This window comes from Hakea prostrata, chromosome 10, assembly GCF_041222555.1.
Source record: "Hakea prostrata isolate BN-2017 chromosome 10, UWA_Hpros_2, whole genome shotgun sequence".
Lineage (NCBI taxonomy): Eukaryota > Viridiplantae > Streptophyta > Magnoliopsida > Proteales > Proteaceae > Hakea > Hakea prostrata.
Window position 1 is genome coordinate 13,854,875 of NC_142609.1, and position 21,607 is coordinate 13,876,481.

Below are 21,607 nucleotides of genomic sequence, written 5' to 3' on the forward strand. Positions count from 1 at the left end.
GGCGACACAGGTCGACACGTCGGACCTTGCCCACAATACAATGAGTTTCACTGAAATATTATTTATTATTAATATTTACTTGTGGGGTCTACCACTATTGTGGTGGGGTGTTGGGAATGGAATGGAAGATGTTAGAAGAGAATTGTTCTCCTCCTCCCCTGATGATGAAGGGGGTAATCGAGACTCAACCCACCCATGCTGGTTGTGAGAGAGAGAGAGAGAGAGAGAGAGAGAGAGAGAGAGAGAGAGAGAGAGAGAGAGAGAGAGAGAGAGAGAGGGGGGGGCAAGGAAGATCAAGTACAGTGATTTGCAGGAGAAACGGAAGAATCACAAGAATAAACAAAAAGCAGATTCCATCCCAAGACAATGTGGGGACAAGTCAACATTCCTCTCTGACACACATTCTCTCTCTCTCTCTTAGTCTCTTACTCTCTTATAATCAACAAAGCAAAGGTGGTGGCGTGACGATCTGTCTCGTTCGGAGTATTCCTTCCTTTCCTTCTACTGCATTCTTTCTTCTGACATCACTACTGTTCCGTTTGCTCTCTTTCTCTCTCTAGGCTCTAAACATAAAATGATAAAATGATAAAATACTAATTTTCTTTTATCTTTAATAATTTTATTTAAAAAGAAAGAAACTAACTAGAAAGAAAAGAATGTGAGAGAAAAGAGGAGGCAAGCAATGATTGCTTGGGGGAACGCTTAAGGCCGAAAGCTGCACACGCCACAGAGCGCACGTTAGCATGCAAATACCAACAACGCCCAAACCCCACTTTCTCAGCTTTCTGCACGCCTCCGTAGCACGTGCCGACAACTCCTGACAATTTTATTCTCTTGTCGGCTTCGCTATACCAACCACCCAACAACCATTGTCTTTTTTTTTTTTTTTCCTTCCTCTCTCTCTCCTCTCTCCTCTCTCCTCAGCCTCCGGTAAAACTCTTTTCTTTTTGGGTAGACCTGCGGTAAACTTTCGGTTCTACACTAGCGGCTCTGGCACGCGTTAATAATCCTTCTTCACCATCTTTCCCTTCCGTCAATTACGCTTCGCTCGTGTCACAAAGCTGCCATGGAAAAACTCGGATTTCAAAGAGGTTGAAGTATGGAGTCTATGGACTATTCAATTCTATTCCACCTCCATCGTATGCAGCTCAGTAATTGCGTAGCACTGAAACTCTATTCGAAAAATTGACTACATATGTGTTGAAGTAGAAGGCCAAGATTCTCCATCTCCACCTTGGCAAGTAGAGGTGTCTATTCTTATCAATACCTCTTAGTGAATAAATCGTGGGTTCGATTCTGTCTATTGGTTCTGATGGTTCATTATGTCGAATATCACTTATTCCAAAAAGAATAATTTTTTGCTTTTAAAAAGAAAAAAGAAGGGAGAGAGTCTTGTTCTTACAATGATCAAATATACGGATTTTGCTCAAATACTACATAATTAACGCACAATATTGAAACATGACTCAGAATATATTGACTAATACCTTTTGAAGGCTAGTATTTTAGTTCATTGTTATAGGCATAGCATTAGCTATCAATATTATAGCTAATATTGTGTTGATTGGTATGAATCTGATACCTATTTGATATGGATATCAGATCTATTTCATTAGAGGTAATAAAGACAAAAATATTTTGAAGAATATTAAGGACAAGTCTGTGGATGCACTTATAGTACAAGGGTGGCAGCCTCCTTATAGAGGCATAAAGTCCAAGGAAGTCATGAGTTTGATCCTCTATTCCTACCACACCAATCCCTTTCTCCTGCCCTTCTCCCGAACCAATGGACTCCTAGTCACTATCACTGGCTGAGAATGGCCAAAATAATTAAAAAAAAAAAAAAGGATAAATTTGTATCATACTATGACTTCCAACCTAGCAGCTATCTCAAATTTTGCAATTCATTTTTTCAAGAAATATTCATTTTAAGAAAAATTTGAAGGACATCCTATAACTAGTTAGCAAAAATGAAGGACATTGTAAAATTCGCTGGTGAAAAGTATAGACACATCAAAACTATGTCAAATCTAATAATGATCCCTGAAAGTGTCTCTTAAATTTACACAATAGTTCAAAATCTCTTTGTTGGTTTTCTAGCTAGATCTCTAGATCTCTTGATTTGTTTCACGTTTTTTTTTTTTTTTTTTGGTAAAGATTTGTTTCGTGTTTGGTGGCTGTCTTCGCCCTCATTTAAGGTGAACTCAGTTTCAGGAATATTGTTATTATCTTCTTAAAGTTGCTAGTATGACTATTCTATGGACCAAAAATAATAATAACAAAATGTTATCCAAGACTACACTACGTTAGCAAATTCTATACTAATCTCATAATTTTTAAATTACCTTTAATTTCTAGTGACTTTAACAATTTACCCTTGATAAAATAAAATCGTAAAATCGTAAATTTGATATTCTTTCTTATCCAATGAGTTATTTATCCCTCCTATGTTGGTTATCTTATATTTTATGTTATAGAACACTAAAACTATGGTTTTTTTTTTTTTGTCATTTTTCTTCACCAACTGATGGTTTGATAGAAAAAGGGGCGACTATTAATTTGGTATAGTTTAGGAATGTCTATGTTTTATACCAATTATTGTGAGTGTCCTTCAAAGTTTTCCATTTTACCTTTTTCACTCCTGGTCCATAGTATCCCATAGAAACTGTAATATTAATTTAAAGCATCAATTAGCATTACCTTCATCAAATACTTATTTTGGATAATATCCAAAGACTGGATCAAGTCTTATGCTTCGCCATTTAGGAAAGATGGAAGTAAATGATTTAGTGGGACAAAGATCATTATGATGATGAAGACTTATTACAATGATTTTAATCTTAGAGATAAGAGATTCGCAAGTCTATCTTGAATTGATTTGATATATAGGTTGAAAGCACTATCTAAAGGGAAAAGTAAACAAATAATGTTGAGAGGATAATGATTGATTACAATACAAAACAAACTCTAATTTTACAACTAAAATATCATTAGAAGCCAATAATACAAGACATAAAGTGGGAAGAAAGAAAAATATAAGAATTTTTATATGTACCACCATCAATGAGTTCATTCTTCACCTACATCTCTTAGTGAATAGTAACAATGCTAGATTCTCTTTGATGGAATAGTTAAATTATATTTATTTATGTATAAAAGTTACCAGTAGTATGTAGTCGAGGTATGTATAAGTTGGTTTCGATAAACCTTAGGTCTAAATTTTTTTTCGTGACATATACCCCTAATTGTGAAAACCTTACAAATAGAGGTACAAAAGTTAACATTGTTCCTTGTTTGTTAAGGACTTTATTTGGGTATTAGTAGACCTGTAAATGGATAGCCGAAATCTGCTTTTGAATTCGCATTCGTATTCGTTTAAGGGAATTTGTATCCATAATTTTTCTTACTAGAAAATATCTGTATCCGTCGGTTAAATAACCGGATTCAGATTCGGATAATTGTTTATCGGATTGGATAATATTCGGATACAGTAAAGTATTCAACATTTTTTCTCTGAAATTGGATGATAATAGGATAATCAGAAATCGAAAATTATCCGGTTAGAATAAAGTAATAAACACTTTTCTCTGAAAAATGGGTTATAATCGGATTTGGAAATCAGTAATCGAAAACCGAATAATTATAAGTCGGAAGTTAAAAAAAAAAAAATGACAATCACCAATCAATAATCGAATAGTTTATCGGATCGGATTATTATCATATATTCGAAAAAGTTTGAGATTCGAATTTGGCTGCCTTCTCTAAATTTCTGCCGGATTCGGATATGATACTAGTGTATCCGAGCCGAATCCTATCCGTTTACAAGTTTAGGTACTAGCAATAAATTTGTAGCACCGTGCAACCTACAGTCTAAATCAAATGTGGTCGAGATAAAATATCGACCATTTGTTTCACAATTAAACTTTACCTCAAAAAAATTCATTTACGTGAGACGAGGCAAAATGAGTGGACAGAATTTTGTCTCAATTTGGACTATAGGCTGCACAGTGCTATGCAGCACGGAAGCAATTCGCGTTCGGCTGAAGGGAAACTATCATTATATTCCTAGAGAAAGAAGAAAAAAAATAAATGAAAAAGTAAAATTACTTTTCTACCCTTATCCACAAGTAGTCCAACTTATTCTTTTCACTTGCCTTCCCTTTATTTCCCCTTCAACCAAACAGGGCCTCTCATATTTCATGTCTCGTGGAGGTGACGGAACCACAGAGTGCGAAAAAAAGATGTGGGACTATTTTGGTTAAACAAGTCTGAGCAATCCTCAGTTGTCAAAAGGATACTGTGGTCAATAATAAGTTAATAACTCAACTGCCAAATTCTCTGAACCAGATGGACCACTCGCACCGGCCAGCGAATCAACATCAAACGTTTATAAAGCACGATTGCGCTTGTGGACCTGTGGTCCAACTGAACCGGACGCAATTGGTCCAAGTCAGCACCAAACCCCAGTGACCCTACACGTTTGATTGTGTTTCTCGAAAAAAGTGCCACATTAGTTTGAAAAATTTTCTCCCTTAGCCGCCATTTCCTTTTCCTTGCCGAACACTATCATCGATTCTTCTTCCAAAAAGATTTCACAGAGAACTGCAAATCATCTTTGCTTTTGCTTAATGCTCAGATCTAACAAACAGAAACAGGAATCACAGCCATGGCCGATTACAATTACTTACAGAGGTTACCTGTGTTTCGGATCACCATGAAACCCTAACTAACGAAAATCCACTCTCACACAAACCAACATTCAACTATTCCAAGGCACATACACAAACGAAGAACACTCGAAGAAGAACAAGAAGAATCAGTATTCATCTTTTATCTACGAAGCGACGCCGTTTAGAGCGGTCGCTGGAGCTAGATCGTTCGACGAGAGATTTCAAAGCGTCGCGTAAGTAACCGATTGATTCGTCACTACAACACCGGTCTCCTTCTCCGGTGACGATAAGAACGCTTCGGAGTCTTCCGCCTAAGGTTGCCATTTCTGCTCTTAGAGTCTTCAATTGAAGCGTTTTCAATGTCTGGATCAAGTCAGGTAAGATATCTGATCGATCTTCACAGCAGACTGATGCTTTCAAAATCGACCTCCCGCAGAAATCACTGGAAAACACTGCGATTTCGTCAGTTTCGGAAGGGAACATATCGAGCTCCGTAATATCTGAGGTTTGTTGCTTTAACTCCTTTACTTGTTGAATCACCATCGCTAAGAGTGAAGCTTTGTCTGTCTGTGACGGCGAAAAGGAAAACAAGAAGATTCAAAAAGAAAAAAAGAAGATGAGAATCCCTAACACAAAACCAAAACTGCAAAAAGCACCGTAACTTTGCTAAACAGTAGAAAGGTTGTCATCTTTCTTTTGAAATTTCAGTTTCTGTCCTCTAAAGATATGGGAAAAAAAACACACCCTTAGAACTGTATTTTTTCACATCCATAAACGCATAGAACTCACATATGCAAAAACAATATAATTTTTCTTCTTCTTTTCAGCAACACTTCCTACTCGTATGCTTCAGGAACCCAGAAAAGCTTGAAATTACAACTAAAACGAAATTCAAATCCCATTATTCAATAGAAACACTTTGATATCCTTCAGAAATCAGAATTTGTTCAGAGAAGAGGAAAACTCGAATTGATTAAAACCCAGATGTAAGAATGTGTGTGTGTGATCGGGTGAATGGGTGGGTGTGGGTGTGTGTGAGAGAGAAAGAGAGAGAAGAGAGAGAGAGAGAGAGAGAGAGTTTACTTTGGAGTTGCAAGGAAGGAGACTACGAAGACGATCAAGATGCGAATTAATTCGTTCCCTTCTTCGTTTCTCAGCTTCTTTGTGATTTCTGGAAGCAGCGAGAGCTCTCGCTTGTGGCATCTCTGTAATTCCAGACATCTCCAAAGGATGAAACGGAGAACCCTCAGAGAAGCTTGGAACAGCCGTGAAATCATAATTCGTAGGAAACCCATACGAACCAGACCCAACGTCGATCCCACCGGCTCCGGCGAGCATTTCGTAAAGCTCTGAATATCCAGGTAAGTTTTCTGACTGCATGTAGTGATGATTTGAAGAACTCTGATAAACCCAGGTTAAGTTAGGTGATGAAATGAGATGAGATCAGGGTTTCTGTGTCTGTCTTCTTTTGATCGATGGTTTGGGATATGAGACATGAGAGGTGCTGGGATTTCAATTTATCAAGTTCTTCAGTCGTTCCGTTTGGACCTAGAGTGCGCGAGATACGATATGTATTCCAAATAAGAGCCATTGGTTTGGAATCTTTCACAAGTGGGAGCTGACAACACTAGATTGGTTTTTAGACTGTTTGATATATAGTTTCCACGTAAATATATCACTATATGAGGATCCATATCCTGATATCTTACCCACATTGTATAGGAGTTGTTTGATCCGAAAATGGAGTTTTCATTAGATACTAGGGTCCGGACCCAGCTATGGACTTTGGGAGTATTTGGTTATGGCCCATTTAGGATCCCCAAATCCCTATATATCCGGGTGTCCTTTGGTTTGGGTAGGTCTATAAGTCCTTACATTACATAACAACTTTATTATTCCTGTTGTAGGTGATTGGAATCTAGTGGGAGTCTGAATCTAACGCATCAAGAGTGTTTTGTTAGACCCTAAGGGACTGATTTAGTGACCAAAGACTACAACTCTTCATACGGAAGAGGTCAAGAGTTCAAAATCTCCTATATGAGCTCAAGGTCCACATAAATTGATCCCAGGCACTCAGTCTTAAAAAAAATCTGTATACATTTTATGAATATTCATAGGTGGACTCATCCTTAAATATATAATAGAGAGGTGTGAAGGTGATTATGCTAAACCCTTCTTATTCTATATAATTGCTTGTGATTTCACTTGGTAAATTGATCAAGTATTCACTTGTTGAAGATTTGATCAGGAATTCAAATCCATGCATAGTTTTAAAATGGTTTAATAGATGTAGCTCATGTAGCATTTATTTATTTATTTATTTATTTATTTTTTTTGGGGGGGGGGGGGGTGTGTGTGTGTTAAGTGATTAACATCAATGGATCCACTTTATTTTGTTCTAGTAACATAAAAGAGATTATTTTGGGAGCCAAATCAAGATGCCATAATTTTAGCCGAACCCGATCTTGCGGAGGAGAGGAATCGGCTATCCCTAGTCTGTAAGCTGAGGCCATTGTGAAGATCCCATTGGCCTTCGGATACCATATGAGTCTGTCTTGCCAATCAAGGATAGAGATGGGTATTTGTACAACTGCTTCCTCAATATCTGGTGGCCACCATTCTTTTAGGGCCTGTTTGGTTACATGAATCGAGAGATTTCAAATCTCTGGATTCATGAATCTGAGAATTATACCCGTTTGGTTGTAAAAATCTCTAGATTCATGAAATCTAGAGATTCGCCTTTTTACACTAAAAACGTGAATCTGTAGATTTATGGGTAAGGGGTGAAATCCAGAGATTTCAAAAAAACTTTACATTTACACATTTACAAAAATCACGTCGATCAAATAATTTTTTAGGATGAATCCACAGATTTCATTCCACAACCAAACACCTAATTTTATAAATTATAACTCTATAGATTTCAAATCTATAGATTTCAAATCTTTAGATATTTGAAATCTCCAGACTCATGTAACCAAACAGGCCCTTAGAAAATCCGTGTTCCATGTGGTATTGTGTTGATTGAGAAAGAAAGAACATGTTTGTGGGGCATCAGCTGATAGAGATGTAGGGCTTTGTGAGGGTCTCTTATTTGGGATCCAGTAATTTTTCAAACGGTTACTTGTAGTACCATCACTGACAATATGTAATAGTCATTGCTTCATGTAGTCCCTTGCCAATATGATTGACTTCCACCCCCAAGATGCATTCGGCTTTGCTGTTGTTTGCAAAAAATGAACATTCTTGAAAAGTATTTGTATTTCATCAACCTTCCCGAAAGTGAGTCATTGGGATTGAGGAGCTCCCAAGCCTTTCAAGATAGAAGAATTGAGTTAATGGTTTCCATTCTTTTTAAGTTTAAACCCCTTGATCACTTAGTTTGACAGATGGCATTCCAACTGATTGTGTGAACAAGACTTCTCTCACCATTTGACCAGAAGAAGTCTCTATTTGCCTTCTCTAGGTCCATTAGAGTTGACTTTGAAAGCTTGAAGCGTGACATGAAGTGAGAGGGCATATATAGCTGAGGTTGTTGCTTGTATCAATAAGGCTCTCCTTGGTGCACTTAGAAGCTTAGACTTCCATCCTTGCAATTTGTTGTTTACCCTTTGAGTGAGTGTTTCACAGTGTTTTTTCTTCAATTTTCCACTGATCAAAGGTATCCCTAAATAGATATCCATCTCCGATTTGGGGGTGATATGGAAATGTGGTGATAGATCCTCTTCAGACTATTTGAGGTGCAAGGGCTGTAGTGGGCTCATGTTTTATTGATATTTAGTTGCTGACTAGACTTGAGACAATAATCTTGAATTATTTCATAGAATGTTGTTGCTTCTCTTTATGATGCGAGCCCAAAAGGGATTAAATCATCCACGAAAGCAAGATGAGTTAGACTCTCTCCCCCTTGTGCTATTTTTATTCCCTTCAACTTCTTTCATAACCGTGCATTCTCCAAATGGGAAGATAATATAATACATCCGCACATAATACAAAAATATAAGAAGATAAAGGGTCCCCATGTCACAAGCCTCGAGTCGGTTTGAAGTATTTTGAGAGGCGACCATTGAGAAGAATGGAGTATCTCAATGTTATAATGCAAAACATTACCTATTTGATCCACCTTAGGAGGAAACCATAATTTTTTAGAGCTGATTCTATGAAACTCCATTCAAGCCTATCATAGGCTTTACTCATATCTAATTTAATTACCAACAACCCTGTTTTTGCCTTCCTCCTTTGATTGATAACATGCATCATCTCATGACCAATTAAAATATTATCTTGAATATGCCATCTCCTAATGAAACAATTTTGATTGAAAGAGATGAGCTTGTTTAAGAGGGGCTACAGTCAACTAACAAAATCTTGGAGATGATCATACAACTGACACTGCATAAATCAATCGGTTTGTAATCCCCTACTGAAGTTGGTGAATCAACTTTGGGAATTATAGCTAAAAAAGTGTGATTCATAGTGCCCGTGAATGGATCAGAATTGAAGAAGATTTCACATAAGAGAAGACATCATGCTTGCAGAGCCCCCAGGTTTTATGATAGAAAATACCTGAGAAGCTGTCCGGTCCTGAGGACTTACAGGCTCCAATATTGAAGACAACTCTTTGAATTTCCTCTTCTATGACTGGGGCTAAGAGGGCTTGATGATCTTCCTATGACACTCTCCCTCGAATCACGTTGAAGTAATCATCTTGCTGAGTAGGATTGGGCGATTTACAGATTGATTTGGAATGCTTGGTAAAAAACCTCTACCACTTGTTGATGCTCAATGAAGTAGAGCCCTTCATGTTGGATACCACTTATTTTATTGAAAGCTCTACGTTTGACACTTCCAAGTTAAAGAACCTTGTACTTTGATCTCCTTTACCAATCCAAGAAGCTCTTGATTTCTAAAACCAGAGGTTCTCCTGCTGAATGAGGTTTAATTTGAGTTTTGCATTCACTTCTTTTTCTACAACGAAACAATCCTGTAATCGCGAGTCCCACAGTGTTTCTGCCAAAGAACAAATTTGTTTTTTCAAAGAATCTTCCTTGACTTTCATCTCTTCAACTATGGATTTGCTCCAGGTGATCATAGTTGAACTTAGATCTTGCAAAGTGTTGTGTGAAAATGAAAGAAGAATCTGCTCGAGAGCATTTCCAATTCTGTTTAGTCGCTTCCATGAAAGTAGGTTCTAGTGTCCAAAATGATTCGAACCTAAAAGGTCTTGGGCAGCTCCTCATATGATTTAACATTGACACTAACAGATTTTATTTCTAAACAAAAATAATAAACTTGGCCTATGCCATCGAATCAAACCCTTGATCTCATTCCTTGTCGAGGTTCGGCCATACCTTTAACAGTTTGAGCTTAGAGTTTTCATAGGTCACTAGATGGCTGGGACATGTCCACCATCACAACTACAGATAACCCCAACTCACTGTTGAGCTTCCCAGCAGATTCATAAGATTTTACTGCCCCCTAGTATGCTACGCTACAAAGAAATTGAGGAAGAGACCAAGATGGACAAAAGCCAAGGAGACGAGTGGCAGCGTTGTTTGTGTCAGCAACAAATGATGCCAATAAATGAAAGCAAAGTTTCTTCTGGAAAAGTATGACACTCACTTATTGCAAGAGTTGAAATCGTCAGATGGCAATTTGAAATGAGAAGATAAAGAATATGTTAAAATAAACACTACGAAATAATAAATTAAAAAAGAAACAAAAACAAAAACACACATAGTTTTAACGAGATTGATATATTGATGTGGTATACTACGTTTACCGGCAAAAAAGAATAGTTTTTTCACCATGTAAAAGAAGAATAGAATAAGATCTCACAACCAATCGCTAAGAATGACATTACAAGAACTCTGATTCAAAACTCTAATTGAAAATTTCAAATCTCTCAATAATGTGGTTGGCGAACATAAGATACATATGTATAGACTCCAACAAGGTAAACGGGTCGACCAATAGGTCATTCGGGTCGCCCACCAAAATATGTCGGTGTAGGTTCATCTTCCAAATCATATACAAGAATTCGGATAAAAACATAATAGAATACTGCAAACCTCTAGAGCAATAGATACACAAACAAATTTCTTGAAGTTGAGAAACAAGAAGAGCCGAAGGAAAAGCAAGTAGCAACGTCATTCAGATAAAGAAAGGGAGAAACCATGACATGAACCTATCACACCCCACCCAGCTGGATCCAAACTCATCCGAATAGCCATGGGGGTGATAACACTACGGGATCTAGGTTCACGGCCAAATCCATAACCATTATACAACATCGCATAATCAAAGAGCAAAAAAGGATTAAAGGCATCAAAGTACCAAAATCATAATATTAAAGTTATTACAGTATCCCCAAATGTTAATCGAATTATCCAAATTCATGATTAGAGTTTAATAAAAATGTTGTATATCAGCGGGAGTCTGTGCTCTCGAAGAGGCTCAGAAGACTAAGTAGTGCCACCATCCATTGGTTCTATAAGGATATAACAAATGGTCACGAGGGCAACTACAATCTCATAGGTGATTGACGTGGCCTCAATAGTACTCGGCTTTGTAGGAGCAATCTAAACATGGGCATGACTCTCATGTGCCCCCGCATCCTAGCCTGTCCGTCCCTTATAGAATTCAGGCAGCGTTGTACTCTCCACCTGAATGGAGTCTTCATAACCTGTAATAAGATATAAAAAGTATATATAGAAATGAATGAGTTCAACAGAACTCAGTGAGGTTAACATGACCATATAACATGCATCCATCGCACAATTCAATAAACAATCTATTTATATACATAAATGAGATAAATAAATGAATGAGTATGCAAATATGCTCTTAAATTAACAATGAAGTCTCCATGGTAGAGGGGGGGAAAAAAAAAAAGGGGGGGAGAAAAAAAATATTATGGAGAAAAAAAAAAAAAAAAAAGAAAAAAGGGGGGGGGGGATGGGGGAATAAAAAAAAATGAAAAACAGGGAAAATAGTTAATTAACATATAAAATAATAGCAGAAACAACTTACTGACACGCATTAAGCTACACACGAGCCTCTTCTAAGCGGTCTCATCACTCTCCCTCAACTTGAGACATCTTTTGGGTTCTTTGTCATAGTTGGGTCAAGTCACATCAAACCATGGCAGGGGATCAGGTCACCACTCTCTCACATCACTATTGGTCTGAGAACTGGTGCGTGTCAGGGATAATCTTAGGCCAATGCAAGGTCCTAAAGTATCGTAGTACATGTAGTCCAGATACCTTCCCTCATGCCTAGTACCCTTTTGGTTCAGTATCGTTCTCCACTTAGGAATTGTACCCTCAACCAGAGATGTCTTTTGGACTCCATTCCTTAACCCTATGGTCATCCATATATGTTGGGGCGGATGCCTCTCGTGCTTCCTCACGACACTCAAGTAGTCTTTTAGATGCCCCATGAGCCCAACCCAAACATATGTAATCTACCATCACATGATGATAGTGGGCATGCACGATGCACATAGGACCCAACCATGCCCTTGCCGAAAGGGCAGTAGTATTAAAGGGTTCACTATCCAGCACATCTAGACACTTATTGACCATGTATTGGCAGGTCTAAGTGAATGTAAAGTCATCAGGGTAATAGGCGAACCCCAACCCCAGTCGGTATATAAATATAAGTGGACAGTGTCCTACCATTCAGTCCAAATACATTAGGTTCACAATCATAATTTATGTAGATTGAATAGTAAATAAACATGACATCATTTACCTTCCGTTCGTGCAAAGTCTCATGCATTTCATGATAAATATACAACATTGATATAAGTGAGAATTTAGAATAAATCAGATATGCAAGATATGATAATGTATTTCCTCACCTGTTAAAGACAAGATTGATCTCCAATTTCCAAAGAAATCTCCACAATATAATAGTGCAAATAATCCATAATAACTTTAGAAACATGAAGATCAAAATGGGTATTAATCGGGTATCAAAGAGGCCAAAACACACACCTAAACTAGCGGGTGGTTGGATAGGCCTACCAGGGCCGGTCAAACTTTGTTGGTCGACTTCGAATTCTTCTCGAAATCAACTCGCTTGGGGTTTTTTTTGGGATTTCAATGGGACACTAATATTGTCCCCAAAACACCTTCCAATCATCCCAACAAGTCCTCAAATAAAAATTCCCAATTTGGCGCTCGAAGAGTTGCTCGTGGGCATCTCAGAGAGGTCCAATCGGCCTCATATGGGTAAAATGGGACCATTAGATACTCAATAATGGCTAAAAGGAAACTCAACTAACATTCATTACTATCCAACTTCCACAACAACCACTATTATTGCAGTACCTCAACATAAATGCACCAAGAGAAAGGTTGCAAATAGTGTTTTTAGAGTCTCCTTACCTTAATACGCGATTCCCTTCATATTTCACGCCTCGGCACCGCCAAATGAGTGAACTCTTTAAAATCCCAAGTTCTTCCTCTCTCTCCCATGTTCTCAGCCTCCCTCTAGCATACACAATGCATTTATAAGGTAGGAGAAACATAAAATAGGATTTTAAACCCAAAATCCTGAAATTGGCCCTGAACAGGGCTTAGGCGGTCGATCCACCCATTTAACCAAGTCCAATCGACCAACAGTTTATCTCCTTCATGCGAAGGCCAATTTCGAAGGGGCTTCGGAGGGTAGAAAACTCTAATTATTGCTCAATAAATGGTATAGTTACCTTGACATTTGATTCATCTAGCATTGAATTCCGGGCATGCCAAAATCTTCCTTTAGTGCCTTCTGGACTAATCCTCTCTCTCTTCTTGAACTCCATTAGAGTGGTTTTGTGTCTTCTTTGTGGTCATCCACCTCCTTTGGTTCAATTTTCGAGCCTCCGGGCTCAACTTGAATGGTCCAAAGTTGCTTTCTACTCTAGCTTTGGGTTTGTGGACCTGAAACAATGGGTTAAGGGGTTTAGGATTCTATGGGATTTTACTGAACCCCACTCAAATAGCTTCAAGCAGGATGCCTCAAACAGCTCTCAAGACACCAATAACAACAGAGCATTGGACTTCGGTGAGGAATAAGTGAAAGCCAAAACCCAATGAAGTTCTACCAAGAGCTTCTTGTCTGCAAGTCCACCATTTCTATGGCAAAGTAGAAGCCAGTCCTTCAACAAATCAAGAAATCAACTAGGGAAACCTATAGAGAGCTTAACACAATCAAGAGTTAGGAGTGGAAGAAGAAGAACCCCAAATCCTTTTCTTCGAAAGCAAACATCTGAACGATGGAAGAAGAGAACCAAGCAAAAGTAAGCTTAAAATGAAGCATGCAAAGAGGTGATTAAGAATCTGAAAACGTAATTGGTATCTATGCTGTCCTCTTGCCGAAAAAGATGAGGTTTTGGCTGCCAGGCAAAGAGTCTCTCTATTCACCGCTTAACCACTATCTTTCCTCTAGCACTAAAGATATTGCGCTTTTTGATCTTAAAAATTATATTTCGATCATACACTTCCAAGGGCATTTGGTCTAGTGGTATGATTCTCGCTTCGGGTGCGAGAGGTCCCGAGTTCAATTCTCGGAATGCCCCTGTGGTTTTTTTTTATTCTTATTGCATCTAAGGATGGTCAAATAACTCCATGCCCCCTTAGCCTAATATATATGAACTTAAAGTGCACATAAGTTGGTCCAAACACCCAGTCCCAAAACCACTAGTATACATTTTGTTAGTGCCCAAAATGATGTGAGCACGCTGAACTCTCATGGTTCTAACTGAAAACCATCTTCTAGCCACCTTAAGGCCGACTCTCAACCAAATTGATCAAATATGGCAGCAAAAATTTCGTGTCCCTTTTTGGGGATAGGAATACATATTTCTTTCACATTTCAACTATGAAAAGAAAGGCAAGGAACATAATCAAATCCTTAAATCCAAGTGAAGACTTTTTTCTAGATCAAGTTTGGGTTGAATCATGTTTCATGGGTTTCATTTGGGTAAAATAGAGGTGTTTTATTTGAGCCCTTGGATTAGAGTAATCTATGTGGTAAGTGACGGCTTCGAGACCCTAAGTTTCCCAATGATTGCGTAGACTACAACTCACAAAAAGAGAAGTGCCTACATAGTTCCATGATTTCCAGCATTTTCATTTCAATTTTGAAGCCTTTGACCCTTCTTAGACTTAGAAGAAAGAAAAAACAACACGAGGAAGAAGAATATAATGTTGGGCTTAGACCTAGCATCTCTATCTTAGCCCACTGTCTGAGTTGGGCTTAGGATAGATATACCCAACAAGTTGTAGTTCAAATTCAAATAATATCCATATATATATATTTCCCACTCATGAATTTGAGTGCGGAAGAATTCTCTCAGTTCTCTCTCAAACAAAATTCTAACTATAGCCAACAAGACCAAACTCACATCTCCACCATTTCATATCTCAAAGTTTCAACTACTTTTTGATATGGAGAAAGACACAGTGAATTTCATGATCATGACTATGGGTTTGTCTCAGTTGGCAATGATCAATGCCTTATAGTTGTATGAAGTCAATATCTTGTAACTAATGACTGATACCATGAGTGAAAACCCTGCCAAAGGGGGTTGTAAGACATAACCCATATGAATCTTTAAAAGTTTTCACATGTGAAGTTCACCATGAACAACCTCCATTTATTCATTGATGGATTTCACATCCATTTAGGGTTTATATTTCCTGAAACTTCTAGCCCATGGACTCCTAATCAGTGCATGAAGTATGGGCTGGGCCTCTGATTATTATCAAGACTTTCATGATCAAAACATATCAAAAGAATTCAACTTCTAGTACGTAGTTTTTTAACTTTTGGCTGCTGAAAAGGATTAAAAGAACTGCTTCATCTTCTAGTTGGAGGTTATTTTATCTTGGAGGCGGTAGTGCAGAGCAATTCTTGACAGCAGGTGCATTAATTACCTTAAAAGCAGCACTCAAGGTGTAACTCAACCTTATCCATTGGTGGTTTGCTAGGTTGCAATGTCAAGTTCTTCAAATCAGCTAAGGATCTTCAAATTCCAATTGAATTACAATTTTATTACTTGTATTTGTGAGAACTTGTAATACGATTACCATCAAGATAGCATGGGAGTCATAGAAAACTTGCATTTCAGGATAATAAGAATATCATTTGAATGGTGATCTTAGAGGATGGTTTCCCTTTGTCAATTCTAGCAATGAATTCTTTATGGATGTGCTTGTGGTATTAGATATTAGAACCACCATGTATGTCTTCATTAGAAAATTGGATTCAGGCTTTTGAGTTATATAGGTGAAGAAGACACGTCATTAATTACTTGAGATAAAATTTAGCCTAAAAAAAAAAAACTACTTAAGATAAAAGATTGATAGTGATCTTTTTTTTTCAATTAGCCTAATGCAGGGTTGATTGAGTGGTAAAAATCCATACTTCTTAGTGGAGACGGACAGCATTACATTTCCAGTATTAAAAAAAACACCAATAAAAAAAAAAAAAATTTAGTTACTCTCACACTCCCAATATGTAGTGGGCAAAAAAACATATAAAGTTGTATTTATATATATATTTTTTTATAAAAACTACCAATAAACAATAAAATAAAAATATACATTAAGTAGAATAATAATTGTGTTTTCCAAACCATAACTAAAAAAACCGAAAAATTCATATTTAACCACAAAATACATGCATTTCCACGTGGTTACTTACTAATTAAAATAAAAAAGATGTACATTTTTTATTGCCTTTTATTCCGCTTTTTTTTTTTGCAGTTAAAATAATGAGCTTCAGTTTCATTGTTTTTAAATTAGTATTTCTACTTTTTTTCACCGTGGGCATTTGGTCTAGTGGTATGATTCTCGCTTAGGGTGCGAGAGGTCCCGAGTTCAATTCTCGGAATGCCCCTTTTTTTTTTTTTTTGGGTGAAACCCCCAGTTCATCACAAACTTTACTTTTTGCAGTTAATTTGCTATTTTGTTTCTAAATATATTGCATCTAAGCATGGCCCATGTTTTCAATTTTGGCCCATACGGTGCACATCCAAACCAAGAAGGAAGAAGAAGAAGATATTGTTGGGCCCGACCAGGTTGGGCTTAAACCTAGCCTCTCTCTTGGCCCACTTTAACCCTACGCGGACCCTATTCGGGCTTAGAATGGACTCTAGCCAACAATCCCAAACTCACATCTCTACCATTTCATTTGTAAAAGTTGCGAAACACTACAAACTATTTTTTAACGAAGAGAAACATAAGGTTGGCTTAGTTGGTCAAAACTTCGAAGTTCCTTGAGGCTAAGGACGAAGCCCCATATATATAAAATAGTTATTTCCTTGCATAAAAGTTACCAGTTCCAAGAAAGGGGAAAAAAAAATAGAATTATTCGAATTTCATGGTTTGAGGTTAAACGTACTCATGAATTCCTTTAAATTAACCTTGAGTAAAGCAGTAAAGAAAACCTTGATTTACATCATTATGGTAGTTTCCAAGATGAATCAGCTCATGATGGAATCAGCAATAATGTCTTTGTATCACAAACATATCCATAAATTCTAAGTCTATGAATTTGAAAAATCATAATTAATACAAGCATCAATGGAATTAAGTAACCAAACACACTATAAGAGTGCTGGAATATTGCTTGCTGAATCAGGAAAGCATATAGACAAGGAAAAGAACCCTACCTTTCTGAAAAAAACCCTAACCTCTGTCGATGTTGAACACCCTCCACCATCCCACCGTTTGAGGTGGAGACACTCAGCCTTTGCAGTCTCTCTCTCCTCCTCTTCCCACCTTCTTCCCCTCCCTCCTTTGCTCACATCTGATCGGAAATTTTTTTTCTTTTTTTCTTCTATTTCTTTGGTTTCGAACACTTTGATCTGTGTTTTCCAAGCTCTCTCATCGCCGATCTCTCTCATCTTCCCTGTCTGCTCTCTCCGCCTCTCTGTTTATCTTCTCCATCTCCACCCCCCCCCCTATTCTGCTGCCCTCTTCTCCCTCTCTCCGCCTCTCTCCGTGACCGGTTTTAGAGAATAAGAAAAAAAAACAAAAAAAGATAAAAGAAACTCTCAGTTTCCCATCCTCTTTGGCTCTCTCTCTCTGATTTCTCTGTTTCCACAATCGGTTTATTTCTCTTTTTCTCTAATCGGTGGAACACCCCTATCTGCCCTCTCTGCCTCTCTGTTTGCCTTATCCATCTCCACCCCACCCTTGTTCTACTCCCTCACCTCCCCTCTCCGCCTCTCTGTTTGCCTTGTCCATCTCCACCACACCCCTGTTCTACTCCCTCACCTCCCTCACCTCTCTCTCTCCCCCTCCGTGAATGATTTAAAGAAGGACACACAAAAAAAAAGGAAAATTAAAAAAAAGAGAAGTTCAGGTTGATGCAAGATTCGGTAGTGCATTCCGCAGTTTGGAGGTTTTATGCTGGAGCTTGAAGTACTTCCCGTGGATCTGGAAGCTTTGCTACTGTGAGAGTTTTATGTTGTTGGTCGCCGTTGGTGTGTCTTCACTGTGGCTGTTGTGTCCACCCTTGAGGCATGTTATCTCTCCGCCCTTGAGGCGTGTTATCTCTCCGCCCTTGTGGCGTGTTATCTCTCTGCCTTTGTGGCGTGTCTATGTCCGCCTTTGTGGCGTGTCGCCTCTTTGGGTATTTTTTATGGAGGATACGTGTGTCGTATTCCTTGTGCTTAGTTGTTGTTGTGGTTGTTACAACCACTTTTCTAAGGGATTGGGCTCGATCCATTCCTTAGCCTGGATGACCTTGTCTATTGCATGTATACATTTGGTCACTTTCCATTCCTTGTTCGGATTGAACCTTGTGTTTTCATGCATTTATCTTTTGTATTTCTTTCTTTTCTTTGTTGTGTTTGTATTTTTTTTTTAATTCATGAATGAAGCTTTTCAGTTTCGTACAAAAAAAAAAAAAAACACACACACACACTATAAGAGTTTCCACATTAAGCAATGTGAGAATTCATTATGAACAAGCATTCATTTATTAATAAATGATGTCACATACAACTTGGGTTTATATTCAAAAAACTTTCAGACCATAGACTCCAAGTCAGGGCATTGGGGCGGGGTCTATTGCAGTATGCATTGGTCCTCCATCCGGTCGGACGACCGGCGCATCGTTTTCTTTGTTGTGCGATTTCTCAGTGAGGCTCAGTTTCGTACAAAAAAAAAAAAAACTTGGGTTTATTATGAACAAGCATTCATTTATTAATAAATGATGTCACATACAACTTGGGTTTATATTTCTAAAAACTTTCAGACCATAGACTCCAAGTCAGTGCATGAAATATGGGCTGGGTCTATGGCTACACATGTTTGTAAATTGTATATATCATACCCTATGTGGATCCCTTTACTGAAAATGAAACCGCAGCAACTGAATTCAAAATTTTTAGGGTTCTTTTTTGATCACACAATTCCACCATCCAGAGCATATCACTCAACAGACAAAATCACAAATCCGCCATCTTCCATTGCAAGATGTTGGCAACTTCCTCTCACTTCAATGACAGGAACTAACTACGACAGAACGCCTGTATGTGCTTCCTGTAAAACATCATCAAAGGGAAAGCAATAAATATTCTCAAAAAACACACTAACACGTCTACCATTCTAATCTGAGTACCCAAAATTTTCTAAAATTCTGAAACAGCTTTAGCATAGAATAACAAGGCAACACCATACAGAGACGAGCAGAAAGCCCCTAAATCGAAAAGATTGAAGCCCATGTCCTGAAGTTAAACAATAAAGGACGATCATGTTAGAAAAAAATATATATAAATGGCAGCAATTCATTAACAGTATAAACATATGCAAGAGTTCCCATCAGTTGGTCCTTTTTCAATGAGTGTAACCACATAAACCAAACACCACAACTTTTTCTCCTGAACTTAAAAGGGCTCCAGTCATGGGAAGAATACATTACTTTTATAATAATCTAGCCCTGCATTTGAGCTCTAAAAGGCACCACTTTACAAATAGACTAGAGCAAGGGAAAGCAAAGGAAAAGTTGCTTAAGGAAAAGAAGAAAAAAAGTATTTTCTTTGCTATTGAGGGAGACATTATTTGGTAATAAGTTGGGTGTTATGATGAAGAGATAAATTTGTTTAAGCTTCTCTTTGTACTCGTGTCTGCTGTTTATATAAGAAGCATTAACAGTAAACTTTTCTTTTGATCAGTTGAGTAATGAATGAACTCTTAGTTTGAAACCCACTAAGAAAGATTAACAAAAACCCAACAACAAATAAAGATACAACTTCCAAGATCCAACACCTTTAAAACTACTATTCTGAGAAAGAAAGCCTCAACTAGTAAACCATGATTCAGGCCTGAGGGGACAACAACCTAAAGGAAACATGGGAATATCGAATGCGCGTGGTGGTAGATCATCTGAAGCCACAGTTTCATCATTTCAGTCACCACTTCCAGATTCAATGGAAATAAAGAAAGGAAAAAAAAATCCACATATTCAGTAAAAAGTCGACTGAGAAGTGGGAGGAGAGAATGAGAGGGAAAACCAGAATAGTATATTGTGAGACAAAAGAGCTTGCATGTTTAATTATTACTTCTTGTTTTATTTGATCCACTGAACAATATTCTTAAAGGATTAGCTCTTTTTTATTTTTATTATTATTATTATTTTTTCATTTATGAATAACTGTTCATTATTGAATTCATTCTGCATCAAGTATTCCATCTTTGGCTTTGCAACTCCTTAGTTTTGTGCCCTCAGCACTCCATTCTATTCGAAAGGTGTTATTCCAACCTACTGGCTTGATTGACAGATGTGTCTATTCGAGCAACACAGTCGGTCCATTTTTACTGTTGTCTCTATGTTCAAGTGTTGAATAGGATCCACTGCGATTCGACCCCTATTCATTTGGAGAAATTAGATTTGAACGCAACACCTCCCATGTTATAACTAGTATAAATTTTCTGTCTTATTTTGTGAAGGAGTATATAAGCCAAAGGTAAAACTACTTTAGAAGGACATGTTGTATTTTTGTTAGTTAGAATTTGACTTTGAATGTTGGAAAAAGCATGAACAAAAAACTTGACATTCTATAGGGACTTTAACAAGTTCAAAAGCTTGAATTGATATCTTGAAAGTTTGGTGTACCAGTAAAGCTACCACTTCAAGTCTTATATTGATTTTGGGAGTCTACTGTCCCTGGAATAGTTTGATAACGTTTTCCAAATTTTAGATGTTATAATTTTTCATCAAAAATTTTTTGGCAGCCTTAACTATGTGGTGCAGGATTGCCCACCCCTACTTTGAGGGTAGTAGATTGTTATGTGCCTGATGGGATCCATTTTGGTGTACAGGTTGCTTATAAAATTGGCAAATTGCTAGTCAATACATTATTGCCACGCTTATGGGTCTAGTTTTTCATCTAAAGGATCACCCACTTCCACCATTATTTGGCATTGAGTAATCTCATAGGTGTTGGAGCTAGAATTGTTGTGCACTTAGTCATCACTAAATTTTGTTGGATGCTTTTGAAAGCCCCTGTACCATAAAAAGCCCATGGTCGATGCCTTGCTCAGATGTCATTCTAAGATGAAACTTCAATAGGAAAAACAGTTGAGTGATTTTCATACAATGGATGAACCTGAGTACCATATTTAGGTGTCCCTCATTTTGCTTTTCTCAGAGTGTACATGCCACAAAGATGAAGACAGGGACCGCTAGACCTTATATAAATGCTATTAATCGTTTACCATGTCACCTCTATGGGTCTTTAGGACAAGGGTTTTTTCTATCTGCTGAAAGTGAACTATCTCTTCGTGCTTATTGTGACTCATGTTGGGTGAGTTGCCTCATGACTCGACGATCTACAACTAAATATTTTGTATTCCTTGGTTCTAGCCCTCTTTCTTGAAAATAGAAGAAACTAGCCATTGTGTCCTACTCATCTATTAAGGCCGAATATCATG

General features: G+C 37.7%; 1 protein-coding gene and 2 non-coding genes across 3 annotated transcripts; 2 read left to right on the forward strand and 1 right to left on the reverse strand.

Annotated features, from left to right (window-relative positions):
* Positions 1-4,460: 4,460 nt before the first annotated feature.
* On the reverse strand, positions 4,461-6,236 carry LOC149002026 (basic helix-loop-helix (bHLH) DNA-binding superfamily protein). The gene is made up of 2 exons (XM_089137303.1): positions 5,754-6,236; positions 4,461-5,237 (listed from the first exon to the last, which is right to left on the reverse strand). The coding sequence occupies exons 1-2, from the start codon at positions 6,048-6,050 to the stop codon at positions 4,824-4,826; spliced, it is 711 nt and encodes a 236-aa protein (XP_088993429.1). The 5' UTR covers positions 6,051-6,236; the 3' UTR covers positions 4,461-4,823.
* Positions 6,237-14,166: 7,930 nt separating this feature from the next.
* On the forward strand, positions 14,167-14,238 carry TRNAP-CGG (transfer RNA proline (anticodon CGG)). Its single transcript has one exon. It is a non-coding gene; the product is annotated as a tRNA-Pro (tRNA).
* A 2,252-nt stretch (positions 14,239-16,490) lies between these two features.
* TRNAP-AGG (transfer RNA proline (anticodon AGG)) lies at positions 16,491-16,562 on the forward strand. Its single transcript has one exon. It is a non-coding gene; the product is annotated as a tRNA-Pro (tRNA).
* Positions 16,563-21,607: the final 5,045 nt, after the last annotated feature.